This window comes from Epargyreus clarus, unplaced genomic scaffold (genome assembly GCF_041222505.1).
Source record: "Epargyreus clarus isolate Ecla_fem2 unplaced genomic scaffold, WU_Ecla_fem_2.2 ptg000023l, whole genome shotgun sequence".
In the NCBI taxonomy this organism is placed as follows: domain Eukaryota; kingdom Metazoa; phylum Arthropoda; class Insecta; order Lepidoptera; family Hesperiidae; genus Epargyreus; species Epargyreus clarus.
Genome location: NW_027332230.1, coordinates 10,283,051 through 10,299,220, shown reverse-complemented (window position 1 = coordinate 10,299,220; position 16,170 = coordinate 10,283,051). Strand labels below are relative to the sequence as shown.

General features: G+C 34.6%; 2 protein-coding genes across 4 annotated transcripts in view; one reads left to right on the top strand and one right to left on the bottom strand.

Moving 5' to 3' along the window:
* Taldo (transaldolase) overlaps positions 1-16,170 on the top strand; it is a 54,189-nt gene that overhangs the window by 33,309 nt on the left and 4,710 nt on the right. The window contains exons 1-3 of one of the 2 annotated variants that reach the window (XM_073086132.1): positions 13,887-14,048; positions 14,299-14,418; positions 15,731-15,854. In XM_073086132.1, the coding sequence (XP_072942233.1) occupies positions 14,322-14,418; positions 15,731-15,854 (221 nt within the window). In that variant the 5' untranslated portion in view covers positions 13,887-14,048; positions 14,299-14,321. Of the gene's footprint in view, positions 1-13,886; positions 14,049-14,298; positions 14,419-15,730; positions 15,855-16,170 lie in introns of those variants that run through there. The other variant, XM_073086131.1, reaches the window with a different exon arrangement.
* Hsc70Cb (heat shock protein 70Cb) lies at positions 2,146-13,037 on the bottom strand. Of its 2 annotated transcripts, none has more exons than XM_073085579.1 (15): positions 12,717-13,037; positions 12,085-12,325; positions 11,341-11,482; positions 10,362-10,498; positions 10,051-10,205; positions 9,576-9,778; positions 7,827-7,945; positions 7,149-7,295; positions 6,613-6,730; positions 6,167-6,498; positions 5,497-5,610; positions 5,017-5,226; positions 4,630-4,772; positions 3,964-4,132; positions 2,146-3,159 (listed from the first exon to the last, which is right to left on the bottom strand). In XM_073085579.1, exons 1-15 carry the CDS (start codon positions 12,830-12,832, stop codon positions 3,019-3,021), a joined length of 2,487 nt encoding a protein of 828 aa, XP_072941680.1. In that variant the 5' UTR covers positions 12,833-13,037; the 3' UTR covers positions 2,146-3,018. The 2 variants fall into 2 exon arrangements, with proteins under 2 accessions (XP_072941680.1, XP_072941681.1); XM_073085580.1 differs by having other exon boundaries at positions 5,497-5,631; positions 6,245-6,498; positions 12,717-13,036.

The window sequence follows — 16,170 nt, the reverse complement described above, 5'->3', positions numbered from 1 at the left end:
CCTTTGTAGGCACGGTCCCGACAAATAAATAAATGAACTGAGAATACTTACACCTGTTTAATTTATTCTTATCCAAAAGTACCTAACTGATAGAATACCTATGTATTTAAGACTTATTGATCATTTAATTACTAGAGACACGCCTATCACGTACACGTACACATACCACGCGGGCGAAGCCGCGGGCAGAAGCAAGTACTTATAATAAAATTCAAATGGCAAAATTTCAGTATATTGAATATATTTTGAAAAATTTTAATTGAGGTTAGACTTTGTTATCGATAAAAAACGAAAACATTTTTTTTTATTTATTGTCTGTCTGTCGGTCTGCCTGTCTGATCGATAAAACCGCGTAAACTCGTGAACGAACTTTATTGTCACTTGGTAAAGTTATTACTCGTAGACCCGAGATGATTCTAGGATACTTCTATATGGTTCTAGGATAATGTGAGGGTACTCTTAGGATAGAGGATGAAAGTTAAATGCTGACATTATAATGCATTAAATGCTGACTTATTTTACAATAGGTACTTTTCAATATGTGTCGGGGTTGTTGTTAAATTACAAATTACGTTAAAAGGGCACTAAGATTGTTAACCAAATAAGTCAAGTTTGTTGAAACCGAAAATACGTACGAATATTAACGAAGACTTCATTTACAAATAATAATTAGTGTTAATTAGTAATTCTTAAAAGTTAAAGAATCTTTATCAAAGACTGGACTACTAATTTAATTGATACTTGGTACATGATTATTAGAATTTGACACTTACCTGAAGGTCTTCTTCATTTATTTCAATTTCCTCCAAGTTCGCAGTTTCATTTTCGGTTCCTTGTAAAATTTTTAAAAGTTCATCAGTGTCCATTTCACTATCACTATTCATTTTTTTCTTTTACCAAATGAGTCACTTCACTAGCGCGTATCTGACGTCACGGTTTGTCGTGTAATACCGACGACGGCTTGCAATGCACTGCACTGTGCTGATAACACGATTGCATTTAGTGTGGGGTAAGATAGCAATTTTGCCATTATCGATAATGTTTATGTATCTAGCTGCTGTCTGTATTTTATGAATTATTCCTAATAAAAGTTTGTTGTTTTTATTTAAATATATGTCAGATCTTTCAGAGTTGTTAATGAATTGGCAATTATTTCTAAAAATCATAGAAGCGATGAAATATTAAAAAATATCTTACGTGCATGTTCTACATCACTAGCTGTCGGCATAACACGGCAATGGCGCTACCGGCATAGACTTTGTGATCAGTTTGCGATGATCGTTACTTTGTTTTATTTTTTATTTCATATAAATGACGAATGGGAAAAGTGTAACCAATATACTAAATAAACATTGGTTGACAAGGTATAGGTGATAAAAATATAGCGAAAAATATTTCATTAATAGTTTTATTTTTGCATAACGTTTGTGTCGGCACTACCCGACATTGGCGTTTGAACGTCCAAAACAATTTGTCGGGTATAGCCGACTGTGGCTGTGAAAGGGTTAAACTAGCTTCTGAGACAAAATATTTATTTTTAAAATCGTGTATGTCCTTTATATACTGAGTATATAATTATGGATGATAGTAACCCATAAATAATAGCTATAACATATTTATTTAAAATTAACGAGTGATTAAAAAACATTAATCTACGAATGTCCACACAAACGCGCAAATATGAACTATTTTATGCAGACTGAGTAATACTAAGTGAAAGAAAATGATAATAGTCGGAATTGTTATAGTTGAATATTTATTAAATAGATTATTTCGCCCAATTTGCCTATTTCTCACTATAAAGAAACTATGCTAATATACGAATAATTAAGCTCATCTATTTTATTTGCATCGAGATTTAAATAATTAAATTTTATTACATTCTGAAGATGTTACCACATATAAAATGCACGAAATATAACAATTAATGTATAAATCAATATTTACTAATACTCTTCGAGGTAATGAGAACATACGAAATGCTCTACTAATTTTGTAAAAAAATAATATTATTTTTACCGACTGCTGTGAAATATAAATTATTATAATAACACGAAACATGATCGGTCATATCAAACAAAAACAAAAATAAATACTTGCTATATTTCATCAGAGCAGTGGTATCGCGGGCATATGTATGATGTGGCGACTCGTTAGGACTCAGTAATTAATACAATAATAGATAAGCGCAGTTATATAAAGTTATTATTGCTATCCTATAGTATCTGTACGCCAGATTATATTTATTATAGGTATATTGCAGTTGAAACACGCGATGTGTCGTGATGTGGCCGTTGTTAGCAATTTGTGAACTCATTTTTAGCGAGACAAGTAAAACGCTACTACCGTGCATGTCATTAATTAAGAATGGGCTCACAATCATTAACCTATATGTTTTGAAGTTTTGTCCATATTCCTATCTATTCTTCGTAACAAGTTTCAATATAGTTTATTTTTTTCATAAATTTTCTCTAGTTCTACTGTACATATTTTCGACATGTACAAAGACATTTGAAATATAATTAGAAGAAAATGAAATAACTGAATTATGTAAACAATACTTTTACAAATTTCAGGATCGGGAAATATTATGCAAAAAGATAGCAAACATTCAATAATACTATAGAACGGGACATAATTATTAACATTTATCAATACCATAGATATACAAATATCTTCAACTTATTGAAGTCTCTAAAAATTAACGTGTTAACGAACAAAGAGATTAGGATATGGACGAAACGTACGACATCGCCAGACTTTATGACCGCTCTACGCTTAGCATTCTTCTGTGCACATCCAGTTGTCTAAGCTTCCTATTATCATATCGACGGCAACAAACAAACGGCATCTACAAAACCACTACTTGTAACCGTTTGTTCTTTGCTGCCGTCGATGCAGTGTGGTGGTAGGTACTGAGTTACGTGCGATTGTACAGAGCGATCATATAACCCGGCGCGAGTTAACTGGGACAGGTTTGAGTTTGTTTGTAACAATAATTTAGTGGCGGCGAGTGGTTTACTCGACGTCCATCATGTTGTCGTGGGGCGCGTCGCTCGCGGGCGCCGCGGCGCCGTCGCCGGTGGGGTTCGCCGGCGGGGGCGTCTTCTCCTTCGGCTTCGGCTTGTTCAGGATTGGGTTCACGATTCCCTCGAAGCTCTGCGACAAATGGTACATTAAGTTATTTCAATGTAGAGTCAAACAGCAGCTAATATATAAGGTTCTTTCATATCTCAGATTGATTAGATTATAAAATGTATGTATTCAAAATGTTAATTTCTACCCGGCTAATATCATTGGTATAAATAGTTCGATATGTGAGCTCAAGGCCTATACAGCCATTTCAATGTAGAGTCAAACATCAGCTAATATAAAAAGTTCTTTCATATCTTAGATTGATTAGATTCTAAAATGTATGTATTTAACATGTTAATTTCTACGCTGCTAATATCATTGGTATAAATAGTTCGATATGTGAGCTCGAGGCCTATACAGCCTATAGGATTTTGGACGTTACCAAATATATGTTTTTAGATAATTACTACTGCGATGTCTTTGACCATAATCGCCTACTAAGCAGAAGCTTCTTAAAGTGTAAATATCAAAGCATGGTAAAAATATTGAAAGAAAGTCCCTGCCTTCCTATACATGGTAAACAAAATCTGATATCTGGCGGTCCTCCGTGAATCATCACCAAAGTCCTTCATAAAAATTATAGTTACAAGTAAATCTGTTCGGCCAGTTTTTTGAATATCTAACCCTCCTGTATTAATATTCAATCTACCTAAATTAGGCTAAGAAGTTTAATAATTTCTTTTATGTTTTATGTATGTGATGGTCAAATGCCAATCTTAAGAAAGCAAAATATGAATAGATTTATTATAGCGGGCGTAAAGTCTACTTAGCAAATGATACCTAATCAGTAGCAGTTGTATAGACCAAGTGTAAGGTGGCAAGCGATACCTGTCGCTCCTGGCGTATCTGGTGCGTGGTGTGCGGCGGCGGCTGGTGGCGCGGCGCGTGTGCGGCGGCCTGGCGCGCCGCCTCCAGCCAGTTCAGCGCGCTCTTCGCCGCCTCGCACACCTTCTGCATGTCCGCTTCCGACAGGTGAGAGTATTTCGCGTCGCCCGCCCTGATAACATTGATTAAGTTTATGGTTTAATAAAACAATGTTTTAGCTTCAGGCCAGTTTTATACTCAAAGTTTGTAGCCAAATTTCACTATATTATATTTTCATACATAAAATGACTTAACCATGAAACTGGCATAACATACGGATTTACGTGTTAATTCAAATACTTATACCAATGCAGTCTAAAACTTGAAAATTAATAAATAGCAAAGAAAAAAAAGGTTATGTGCATTTATAAATGCACGTAAAATAGTGTTTTTATTTCGTTATGCTAAAAAAAAGTACTTTGATCTGTTTCGCAAACGTGCCGTGAGAAGGATAACTTAAAAATAATTTCAATTTTATTGAACTTTGGGTAATTACAGTCGTAAATTTTTAACTTCTCCATTGCCGATAGTTCGACTGAGTTGCATAGATTGGTGTCACGGCGAAATAACGTCAGTTTACCGTTACATGATAAAAAAAATAATCTCAAAGATAACAGAAGGAGTACTAACCTGTACAAATCAATTGCCTTATTAGTTAATTGAATAGCTAGAGCAAAGTCATCTAAGGCGCCGGGACGGAGCTCGTATTCTAAGCGTCGCTGCTTGATGGGCTCGCCCTCTGTCTTGAGTTCGGTCAACTTGTCACTGTACACCTGCAAATAATTTGATACAATATAAATCTGTGATAACTCTGAGAGTATTTCTTCTGATTGCGTGCATGGACGCGAAATAGCTCTATTTAGTTTTGAAAATTACAACTATCTTTGATACGTGTGCACATTTTTTAAAATAAAAAAGCTTCGGAATTTTCACTCTATAACATGTAGTTATTTTTTTAAAATTCGTAAGTATATAAAGTCACACTAAAGTAAAAAGAAAATTGAAAATGTGCATTACCTGTCTGTTTTGGTCTTCACCCTCGTCATACAACCACTGTTCGAGAGCGTCCAATTGGTTCACGAGGCGATTGCGCTGATCCTCAGCTACGAAGTCATGGAGAGACTCGCCTTCCGACAGCTTGCCACGCAACTCATACACGTATTCCTCGAGGGCGTTACGAGCGTCCGCGCGTTCCTTCTCCTGTCGATCTTGAGCTTGCATTTTACCCTGAATTGCATGAGATTGTGTTACATTAGTTTCACATTAGTCAATTCGCTTTAAAACTATGGTAGTGAACAATACAATATTTTATACCAGTGGAAAATGTACGCCTGACGTTAAAATTATCATTATTAATCTGACAATCCAGTAGATATTAAGTCCTAATTTAAGTCAAATGAAGTTTAAATCCATCCATGTTACATAAAATTACTGGCTTATGAATATTTTACCTCCATCAGCTATTAGATGGCATATTATGTAAGAGTGAGTTTTTACCTCTTGTTCCAAATACGAATTAAGTTCATGCTGAGAATATCCGTGAGTTCGCGCGTCGATCGGCAATTCAACAGTTTTAACGATCACTTTCTTGGCTTTATCCTTAGACTTGTCCTGTTTTTCATCAGACTTTTCCTGTAAAAAACGCGAGCCGTTCATACCATTTAAAATATAAAAGCCCCACCATTGCATTAGCTTGGAAGTAATCACGATTGATTTTTAAGTAGTTTCATAATTTCATAAGTACAACAAAGTTGATGTCATACTTCCAAGCGATGCAATGACCCATTTGCACTACTTTACAACCACCACAAGCTAAACAAAAATAACTTACGGTACACGAACTTACATCATCGATTGCTGGCAGAACAAAAATAAAATAAATAATTGCAGGGTTGACAAAAACATGCGTGGACACAGAGGAAAACCTTTCTAGCAACCGTACTATTACATTGTATCTTCAAATGGTTATGCAATGAAACCTTATTGAAAATACTGTGCAAATGGGGCCTCAATCCGAGGGTGGGGATAATGCAAATGTCATGATGTCTGTTGCATAGTTTTGGAAAATGAAACAGAAGCAAAGTTAAATATAGCATGATAATAGAGAAAATGGGATGTTGCAACAGACATCACAATTACACTCCACAAAGGCGCTACCGACACGTACCCCGCTGATCCACTGTCCTACTCTCTGTGTCCACGATTGTTTTTGTTGAGGCTCCCCCTTCATTTCGTCTTCTCTCACCTCTTGGTTCTCCGGTCCATTCTGCTGGTCTTGGGAACTGCCGTTTGTCTCCATTGGAGTCTCCTGGCTACCTTGAGCGTTCTCGTTTACGTTCTCCATTTCGATATTCTCATTCTGCGAGGCGTCTTGCTTCTTCTCCACTAGGGACGCCGACGCGATCGTAATGATTCCGTGGATGTTCACTCTAACCTTCAGTTTCACTTTCTGTGATTCACCTTCTGGTGTCGGTTGCACATCCCTTATATTCCATTGACCTAAAGTATGAACGTGTGTTAAGCGAAGCTTATACCAATCAACAAACGGTCACATGCCATAGAAAATATACTATTCTACATAAGTTCACTACTTAGTAATTAAAGAACACTTACCAATGAAAGAATCAGGGTAAGGAGTTTGGTCAGAATAGTAAGCGCTGACAGTGAAAGGTTCTTTCCTGTAGAAAGTAAGCATCTTCGAGAATGGCGCAGCATGGAAAGCCGGGAACACCTAAAATAAGAAATCATTAACTTAATCCTGATCTGAATAACCTGATTCAAACAGTTTTTCCACAGTGAAAATTCAGTACAATATACAGTAGACCCAGGGACCCAGGGTTGTAAGATGATGTCAAACAAACAAATTGATCAGGCTACATAAGGCTACCTCTAAAGTGTTAGAGACTATGATCTCCTCTTATTTAACTTTTTGAAAGGACGGCACTTGTAACCGAATAAATTAAAGAAAGCAACATCTATAATGTAGTATCTATAAGGTATGAAAGATTAATGTGCAATGTATTGCAGTCAAAACATAAATATCATGCAGCTTCATAATCAATTGGAATCTGTTTAATTATTGCACGATTTACAAGGGCGGCACCCCTGCGGCGGTAGAGAGTACAATACTATTTTCTAGTGTAGCGTACCTCCATATCACTGTCCTCTCCGCGGGAAGCATCCCAAGCTAAGCGCACTGCGTAGGGCTGTACATCAGTGACACTGAATTCTCGCACGCGCACCGCCGGGCTCAGCATCGCGCACTGCAGCGCACAGCCGCGGGCGACCGCCTCGTCCTAGAACAAAATATGTCGTTAGCATCATCAGAGGTCGTGGAAATCGTGGTAAGACTCTGTAGGTACTAATGCCTTAACTTATTCTGACTTATAAGAACAGTGTTAAGTGCTGCTGTATTGTGGATTAAAGGGTGTGAGTAAGGTAAGCCTATGTTATACTTGTATAGTCCGCGTAAAACTGCTAGTCAGCTCTGAATATACATATGAATTGCGTCGCCATAGCAAATTGTATGACTACACCTGCTCGCAACAACTTCAGAGCGGACTAGCAGTTTGGCGCGGACTATATAACTGAGTTGTATTTGGAAATTTATTTTATTCCTGATGAGCTTAAGGACAATGTTATTAAATTAGTGTATGGTCGTCGACCTCTGACCGCGAGCGAAGCCGCGGGTAAAAGCTAGTAATTTATACAGGTCAATAATTCAACAATTTATTTGGGTTAAATAGAATAGTTGAAATCTAAAGTGCTTATTTATGCTACAACGATAACTTTATTATTTTTCCTCTCAAAAGTCATTAAAAATTTACCTGATTCAATGTAGTAGAAGCATTCTTGTTAAAGACTTGTTCAATCAGGCTCTTAACAGCTGGAATTCTAGTAGATCCACCAACAATCTCAACAGCACTGATTTCATCAGGTCTCAGCTCTGAAATAAATTTTCATATTTATTTTTTATGAAAATATGAAAGAATAATGATATATACGAGGGTACGTTTTTAAGTTCGCGGAATGAGGGACAAGGAGCGAAAATAAAATGTCAAAATTATTTTTCTTTTTCTACATATTCTCCTGCAAGACGAATGCATTTTTCAGATCTTTGTATTAACTTATTTAAACCCTCATAGAAAAATGTTTTGTCCTTGTCGGAAAAATACGAGGAAATTGCGTCCTTTACTTCTTCGTCTGTAGAAAATTTCTTTCCACGAAGCTCTTTTTTCATTTTTGGAAAGAGATAATAATCGCTGGGAGCCAGGTCTGGACTATAGGGTGGGTGATTTAAAATATCAAAGCCCACCTTATGCAGGGCAGCCAGTGCAATACGGCTCTTGTGTACGGGCGCATTGTCGTGCAACAGCAGGACACCTCTGGATAATTTTCCTCGTCTTTTTTCTTTGATGGCTTCTTTTAACCGCTCCAAGATTGTTGCGTAATATTCTCCGGTTATAGAGACACCTTTATCTTTGTAATCTATTAACAAAATTCCTTCTGCATCCCAAAAGACTGTCGCCATGAGTTTGCCGGCCGATTGTGACACCTTAAACTTTTTAGGAGGTGCTGTACCCTTTTTATGCCACTGCATGGAGTCTTGTTTAGACTCAGGTTCATAATGGTGAACCCAAGTTTCATCTCCAGTAACAATTCGATTCAGTACAATATCCTTATCTTCTCCACAGAGGTTCAAAAACGCACGGGAACATTCAACGCGCTGTTGTTTCTGAGGCGTGAGCATTCTCGGCACCCACCGCGCGCTGACATTAGTCATGCCAAGATGGTCATGCAGAATTTTAAAAATGGTTGTATCCGATACTCCAACCATTTCTGCAAGCTGTTTCTTCTTTAGCCGAGCATCTTCCAGTACTAATTTTTCGACTTCCGCTATCGTTTCCGGAATGGTCACCTCAACAGACCGTCCTGGTCGTGGGTCGTCTTCAAGTGAATCCCTGCCTTGCTTAAAAAGGTTGTTCCACTTGTAAACCATCGTTTTTCCAGGGCAAGAGTCCCCGTAAACCGATGACATCTCTTCCATTATGATTTGCACAGACTTTCCTTGCTTGGTAAGGAACTTTATAACGGCGCGATGCTCGATTTTCTCCATACTTCCAATTTTCTTTCGGATTGAGTTGTTTAATTGTCGATAGTTTTAAAACTAATGATGCAATTGTGATAAAACTTTATATTTATACTATTTATGAGTCACTTAACACGTACCGCCCTTAACGAGCCCGCTATCCTCCCTCCAACCCTGCCATTCCGCGGACTTAAAAACGCACCCTCGTATGTAAAAAGATAGTTTTAAGTGTTATGGGCCGAAGTTTATTCGTCCTACCGATCATAATTAGAATTACGAATAGGGCGGCGGAAAAATCCTTCCAATCGTGATTTCGCCGCCTGTTAAAATTTTCGCATTGAGACAAAAGTTTAATTTAAAATGTCTTCCCATAAGATATACACATTGCATATCATGAAAATTTTTAATTTGTCCATTTTGCTGCCCCGCCCCCTAAAATTAGCACAGGGGGACGCATTACATTTAATTATAAATGTAAGACACTCACTAGCATTATGTAAAAGAGCTCGGAGAGTTCTCTCAACACGGTTGAAGGTATCAGCTGAGAGCTGCTCCATTTGAGCGCGCTGCATGTCACCAGACACGTCGCGCTCTTCCATGAAGCACTCGATGTTGAGCGGCAGACGAGTGCTGTTTGCCGACATCTGTTTCTTCAATTTCTCTACCTCTTGCAGAAGACGCAGGAAAGCTCTAAAAACATTTTGTGACATAATGAACAAATATAAAATTATTCAACATTTAAACCAAATGTTGTGACTTGAAACATGTACAATTATTATTGTTTTTATTCGTGTTATTCATAATATGGTTTTTATTATATTTATTTCAGCAAAATTATTTATATCATAGATGATTTATATGCTACATTATGTAATGGTCAACATAATAAAATGTTTTTGCATGATAATTTAAACAATAGTTCATTCAACTTAAGTAACTACCATATAAAGTGGATTATTTACCTCTGATTCTTCTTGGGATCTAATTTGAATCTGGTAACAAAATCTTGGCAGAAGTGTTCTGCTAATGCCATATCGATATCGCGACCTCCACAGCAAGGATCCGAGGATGTTGCCAGCACGCGCAATTTACCCTTGTTGAATGCACAAGCTGATACCTGCAAAAATATAAAAATACTTTTTTATATTGTATAAGTTGTGGGTGAGTAAATAGTAATTCTGTGTGAAATTAGTTCAATTATAATTAAAAAAGATTTAGCTATAACAAATATTCATATTTAAAAAATATCTTGAAGTAATTAACACTTCATTACCTGAAGTGAACTGTGACCAAAATCAACAAAAACAACATTTCGAGGTTTCTCTTCAGCGGCAGGTAAATCTTGTTTGTAAATTCCATATGCTAAAGCAGTTGCAGTTGTTTCATTCATAAGACGTAGTACATTAAGTCCTGTAACATAAAGTAAGCAAAGATTAAAGTAAAAAAAGAAAGTCAATAGAACATTATATGTATTTAACATGTTAATTTAACATAACATCATATAAACTTTACTGAGGTAAGTTTGGATAATATTAGTGTTGGGGTAAAACTACATACATGAAATTGCAAAAATTGGCAACAACGTACAGCATGCCTTGAAAATGATTTATATATAAGATGGTGCCAATTTAAAAATAGGGCAAAATAAGCCTCTTTTACCCCAGAACCAATATTACTCTAACTTACCTTGTAATATAAAAACAAATGATAATAATACCATAATGTTATTTGATATAGTAATATTAAAAGTATTTTGTGTTCATGTCATAGTGATGTATCCACTGACTTGATAAATGCTGTGGTTTTACTTGCTCAGTTCTATGTGGTTAAAATTTTTAGGTTTCCTGATGTGTAAGGAATTGTATATGTATTGTATGAGGAATAAAAAATATTGTAGAATTTACAACACAGATATATTTATTAAGTTGATGTGTCTTCTGAAGTACAGAACTGATCATAATAAGCTAATTATATTAAGTGATCTGATCATATTAAGTCACTCATTAAAATATCCACAATAGTGGATTTTTAGTTTGTTACTGTCAGTTAACTTTATAATATCATTCACAAAATCCTTAAACTACAGAATTAAGAATATTTCAGACATGAATGAATATATTCAGACTAAATTATCAAGCATCATTTAGTGTCCTAATTTTAGGTTATAAGAACATTCTAGAAGACTGGGTTCTGTACTTAAAACTAATAAACTTATTTCTAAACCTTTCTGATCTACATCTCTGGAATCTTACCTGCAATGGAAGCAGCATCTAGTAGAGAGTTTCTCTCAGCATTGGTGAAATAACTAGGCACAGATATCACACAGTCATTTACTTGGGTTTGTAGTGCTGTAGTAGCTATGTCTTTCAACTTTGTAAACAGCATTGCAGTTATCTACAAAAAGTAAACTTGTAGTAGGAAAAAGAAATGGAAAATACTCAAAGGTTGCTTTAAAAAATATATGAAAATCTGTTGAAACAAAACAAGTTTTTATTGTAAATACAATAATCTTTTCACCCTTACACCAAATATATTACAGAGACAAAACGAATAGGTAATTCACACTTAGATTTTTTATATGTAAATCAGTCTCATTTGCATTCATATGAATTTGTATGGTTATATAACAAAAACAAAAAATAGCTAATAATTAAACATATTGTTAGATCAATATGTCACAAAATAAAATTTAAATAGCTGCCTTCATGTGTTTAATTAAATACATTGAGCATTGTTTTAATATTCAAACTTATACAAGACATTCAAGGCAGTATTTGGTACCTTGAATAGTATTTGTAGTAAATTTTAGACACCCTAATGTATGTACAAGTTTTTCCTTCAATTAGATTTAGATTTTGTATGTAAAGGTACAAAAAGCTCACAATTTTAGTCATGTATTGATGACAAAATTATATAGCCCTATTCGACCTTAATCAAGAAAGAACAAATAAGAATCATGGAACTAACAATAGTAATGTTAGAGGCTATATTTTTACCTGTTCAGGACTAAACACATTGTCTTCTCCAAGATAATTGACCCTTATTCCAATACCATCATCAGGCCTCTGCTCAACTTTAAATGGAAAGTGTTTCAGTTCTTTCTGTACATATGGATCTGTAAATTTTCTACCCAAGAGTCTCTTAAAGCCAAACACGGTGTTTTTCATATTTGTAACCATTTGATTTTTTGCTGCTACCCCTAATATTCGGTTTTTTGGTGAGAAAGCCACACATGATCTGAAAAATACATTCAAATTATACACCAATGGATATTGTTATACCTTTTCCTGGTTACTGCATTAGATTTTGTACTTTTAGGTTAGTATTAGCTTCAGAGATATAGAGTAAAAACATGTTTGTCATTGTGTTACACACATGCTTCACATTTTAATCGAGGCATATAGTTACGATAGTTAAAACCACTACATATCTCCAAATAGTAATAATAACAATTTTTCACATTCCTATGACGTTCCAATAAAGACGGATTACTATTCAGTGCTAAATTATTGCATAAAATTGAACTTTTTAAGTCATAAGGTCTTCATCAGGAAAATCGTTTTACATTACCGACTGGAATGAAGTCGTCATAAGACTTTAATTACATTCGATGGAAAATTACACTTACGGTGTACCCCGCAGACTGTAATCGTTAGCAATGGTCTCTATACCACCTGCTTTTGCTACAGCAATATAACATGATTCATTGCCGAAATCAATGCCGATAACCGACATAGCAGCCATTCTGGTTGGAAATTACAAGGTAAAATGTTTTAAATTTTGAAATATTCCTTTCTCACAGAAATCACGAAAAACACGTTGTCTCAACCTGACAATCAGTCAATCAATCGCAAGCAAATACGAAAGAGACGCCGGTTTTCTGCTACACGGTAAAACACAGTGAACTGCAGTTTAGCTTTTCGCTGTGAGAACCCGAATTTTCTAGAAATACAGATAAAATACTATAGCAGTGTTGCTATAAATTGTTTCATATGATCCAGATTATATAAAAAAAGGCGACACCAGACTTAGCTGTGTTTGCCGATACAACCCGAATCCAGTGCCCACTCTGGAGGTCTAACCCAAAGAGTATAGTAATCTTGATGTAACTTTCTGGAACGTAAGAGTTCAGACCCCTCATTACTATTTTCAAATCAAAAAACATTTTTTCCTGAAATCTATCAATTTAGTGCAAACATATAAAATTATTTCAATAAATAAAGAGCAGATGTTGTCGGTAAAAACGCGTTAAAGAATAATTGAAAAATAAGAGTATATGTTGCTCGATCGTCAAACTTTACACATTGTACACGTTCTATTGTTGACGGGCTACTACGTCTGTCTTGAGGGGGCGCCGTTTATGGACTACTATACTCTTTGGGGCGCCGTGATATACATATTTTCGTAATTGTAGTATGTAAAGTTTTCGTTAGCTTTACTTGTTAATTTAAAGCCAAATTGTCATAATGCCATAAAGAATTAAAATGTAATGTAAAAATAGTAAAATTACCAATACTCATAAAATGTTGTTACATGTCATAAAATATTAAATCATTAAATGTCCTTGACTGTACGCACAACGCCATGTCTGGTTCCGGTATAATAATATCAAAAATAATAATAAAAACGAGGTAATTATTTTGTTTGTGAATAATAATAATAATAGTTAAATATGATAAACAAGAATAGGTTAACATATTAAACAGTGTTATATTAAAATATTTATAAATAAGCTCTGTCATTATTGCAATCGCATATTAAACTTTGATTTGAGTTTGTCAGTGTGAAATTGTGTCAATGTCAATTGACATTTGTCATTCGGATTTCGGCATTTCGAGTTTTCAACGTGTATTTAACGCGCGGATCCCTCCAATCGGATTCAATATAAAAAACTTTTTAGTTTATTTGTCTTGAATATAATCTGACATTCTCATATTTTCAAATCAAAAATTGCCCGAAGGTAAAAATAATATATTTACTGCGATAAAAACAAGTTCCATGATTTATTACTACTCATTATAACTTAATTGACATTCCACAGTACTTAAAGAGGTTATCTATTACTGTGAATTACATTATTAAGTACATAGTACAAATGCATGTTTATCTTGAAGGGTCACCTTCAGAGTGCAAGCTGTTAGAAAGTACCGTTTTGCGGTCTAATTAAATCGTGGTATTGTAATATTTTTGGTATAACGTGTCAATTTCAGATAGTTGTGAAAACCTCGGCAATATGAGCAGTGAACCTCAAGCAAAACGCACCAAAATGAGTGCTTTGGACCAGCTGAAGCAGTATTCTACTGTAGTAGCTGATACTGGTGATTTTGAAGGTTGTATGAATATTAAAAATTGCTTAAATTATTAGCCATAACGAAAAATCATCTCTGTTTTTTTTTGGTGTTATCATATAATACTGTGGTTAATGGAATTTTTAATACCAAATACCGGTTATTTTCCTTATTGTTTTTTTGACAAAAACCATTTTGTGATCTTAAATGTGAAATCCAAGCAGTACAAAATATAATGATAGAGTTAGATAATGATCTTACATTACTACTATTATTACATTTTGAGTTTAAGATTCATATTAAAAACTATTTGCATGTGACTGCAATTAGTTTTTTACGTTATGGCTATTAGACTTTTTTAAACCAAACATTTACATTTTTAGTATTTTCAATGTTGCATAAAATCAAGTAGTTTAGTTACCTACGTCATTTAAAGAATTATAAAACATGTAAGTGAAATAAAGTTATTGAAAGAAAAATAATAATTAATTTTATAGTACTAAAAAATATTTTAGCAACTTAGTCAAGTGTTTTGTTATTCACTTGTTGTTGTTCACTAACACTTTATAAACTATAAGTTTTCCTATGACATTACTATTGCTTGCATCTTTTTATTGTTTGTATCCTGTTAATGAGCATGATGTTTACAATTAAGGAAGGAAAATAATTTATGAATCTAATGAAAAGTCCGCACAATGATTGATATTGAGACTACAGTGAAGCTTATTGTAATAATAAGAAATTCCATTTGGAGTTTTAAGGAGAATAAGTCCTTTAAGGTTGGCTAACATGGTAGACTCTATAGCGTAAACACTTCTTATTCTAGGATGAGTTATGTCCTCAGCAAGAGCTGTATGTAAAATGGTTAAAGATTAAGAGATTTACATTTTTCCTTTTGTGCGAATAATCTTCATTCTGGGTCATGATTTTTCTAAAATTCCAATGTGTAATAACAATTACACGTAATGAAAGTATGTAAATATTTTTGTTTATGTACTATTTATTATACTCCGCATAAAACTGCTAGTCTGCTCTGAATACAGAAATAAATCGCGTCGCCATAGCAAATTGTATGACTACACTTGCTCATAATAACTTCAGAGCGGACTAGCAGTTTGGCGAGGACTATACCTTCATTTAATTGTATTTGTTCGTCTGTGGATTGTAAGGTGATAAACAAATGTTTATCACCAATGGAGATATCCATTATATTTACATTAAATAAAACATTACCTGGTATTTGGTTATGATACTAAACTAATTGGAGTTATTTAGTTATTTATCTATTTATTCATTAATTTATTCAGCAATCTAATAGCGTTCTACTTCTTAAATAAACAAATTATGTTTTCAGTCATGAAAGCATACAAGCCTACCGATGCTACCACAAACCCGAGCCTCATCTTGTCAGCGGCAGGCATGGAGCAGTATCAGCACTTGCTGGATAAGGCTATTAAATATGGAAAGGAATGTGGCGGGTATGTATGGGGATTGAGCCTTGATTTATTATTTTGTATGTTATGTATTTTTACTGAGATTTGACTCCTTTTTAAATACTGATATTAATCAGAATTAGCTTGGTGTCTTTAAAAATATGAATATAAAGTAACAATGGATAGTTGGTTGTTTGATGTACATTTTTAGTAACCAACCGTGATTATCATAGTCATAATGAGTGAATTGGTAAAAAAGGTTAAGTTTTTTCAATTTCAATCCTTTCAGAAACAAAATTCTAGTTATGACCATTTTGTTGATGTTGATATTTTTGTAATACCTCAATATTTTCTTGTTACA

Bases quoted from the DNA above. Each gene is read 5' to 3' on its own strand.
- Hsc70Cb (XM_073085579.1), bottom strand. From the start codon at position 12,832: ATGGCTGCTATGTCGGTTATCGGCATTGATTTCGGCAATGAATCATGT. The intron at 10,206-10,361 runs GTAATGAAGTGT...ATATTTTTGCAG, and splicing joins TTGGTCACAGTTCACTTCAG to GTATCAGCTTGTGCATTCAA. The intron at 5,227-5,496 runs GTAAAAACTCAC...CATGCAATTCAG, and splicing joins ATTCGTATTTGGAACAAGAG to GGTAAAATGCAAGCTCAAGA.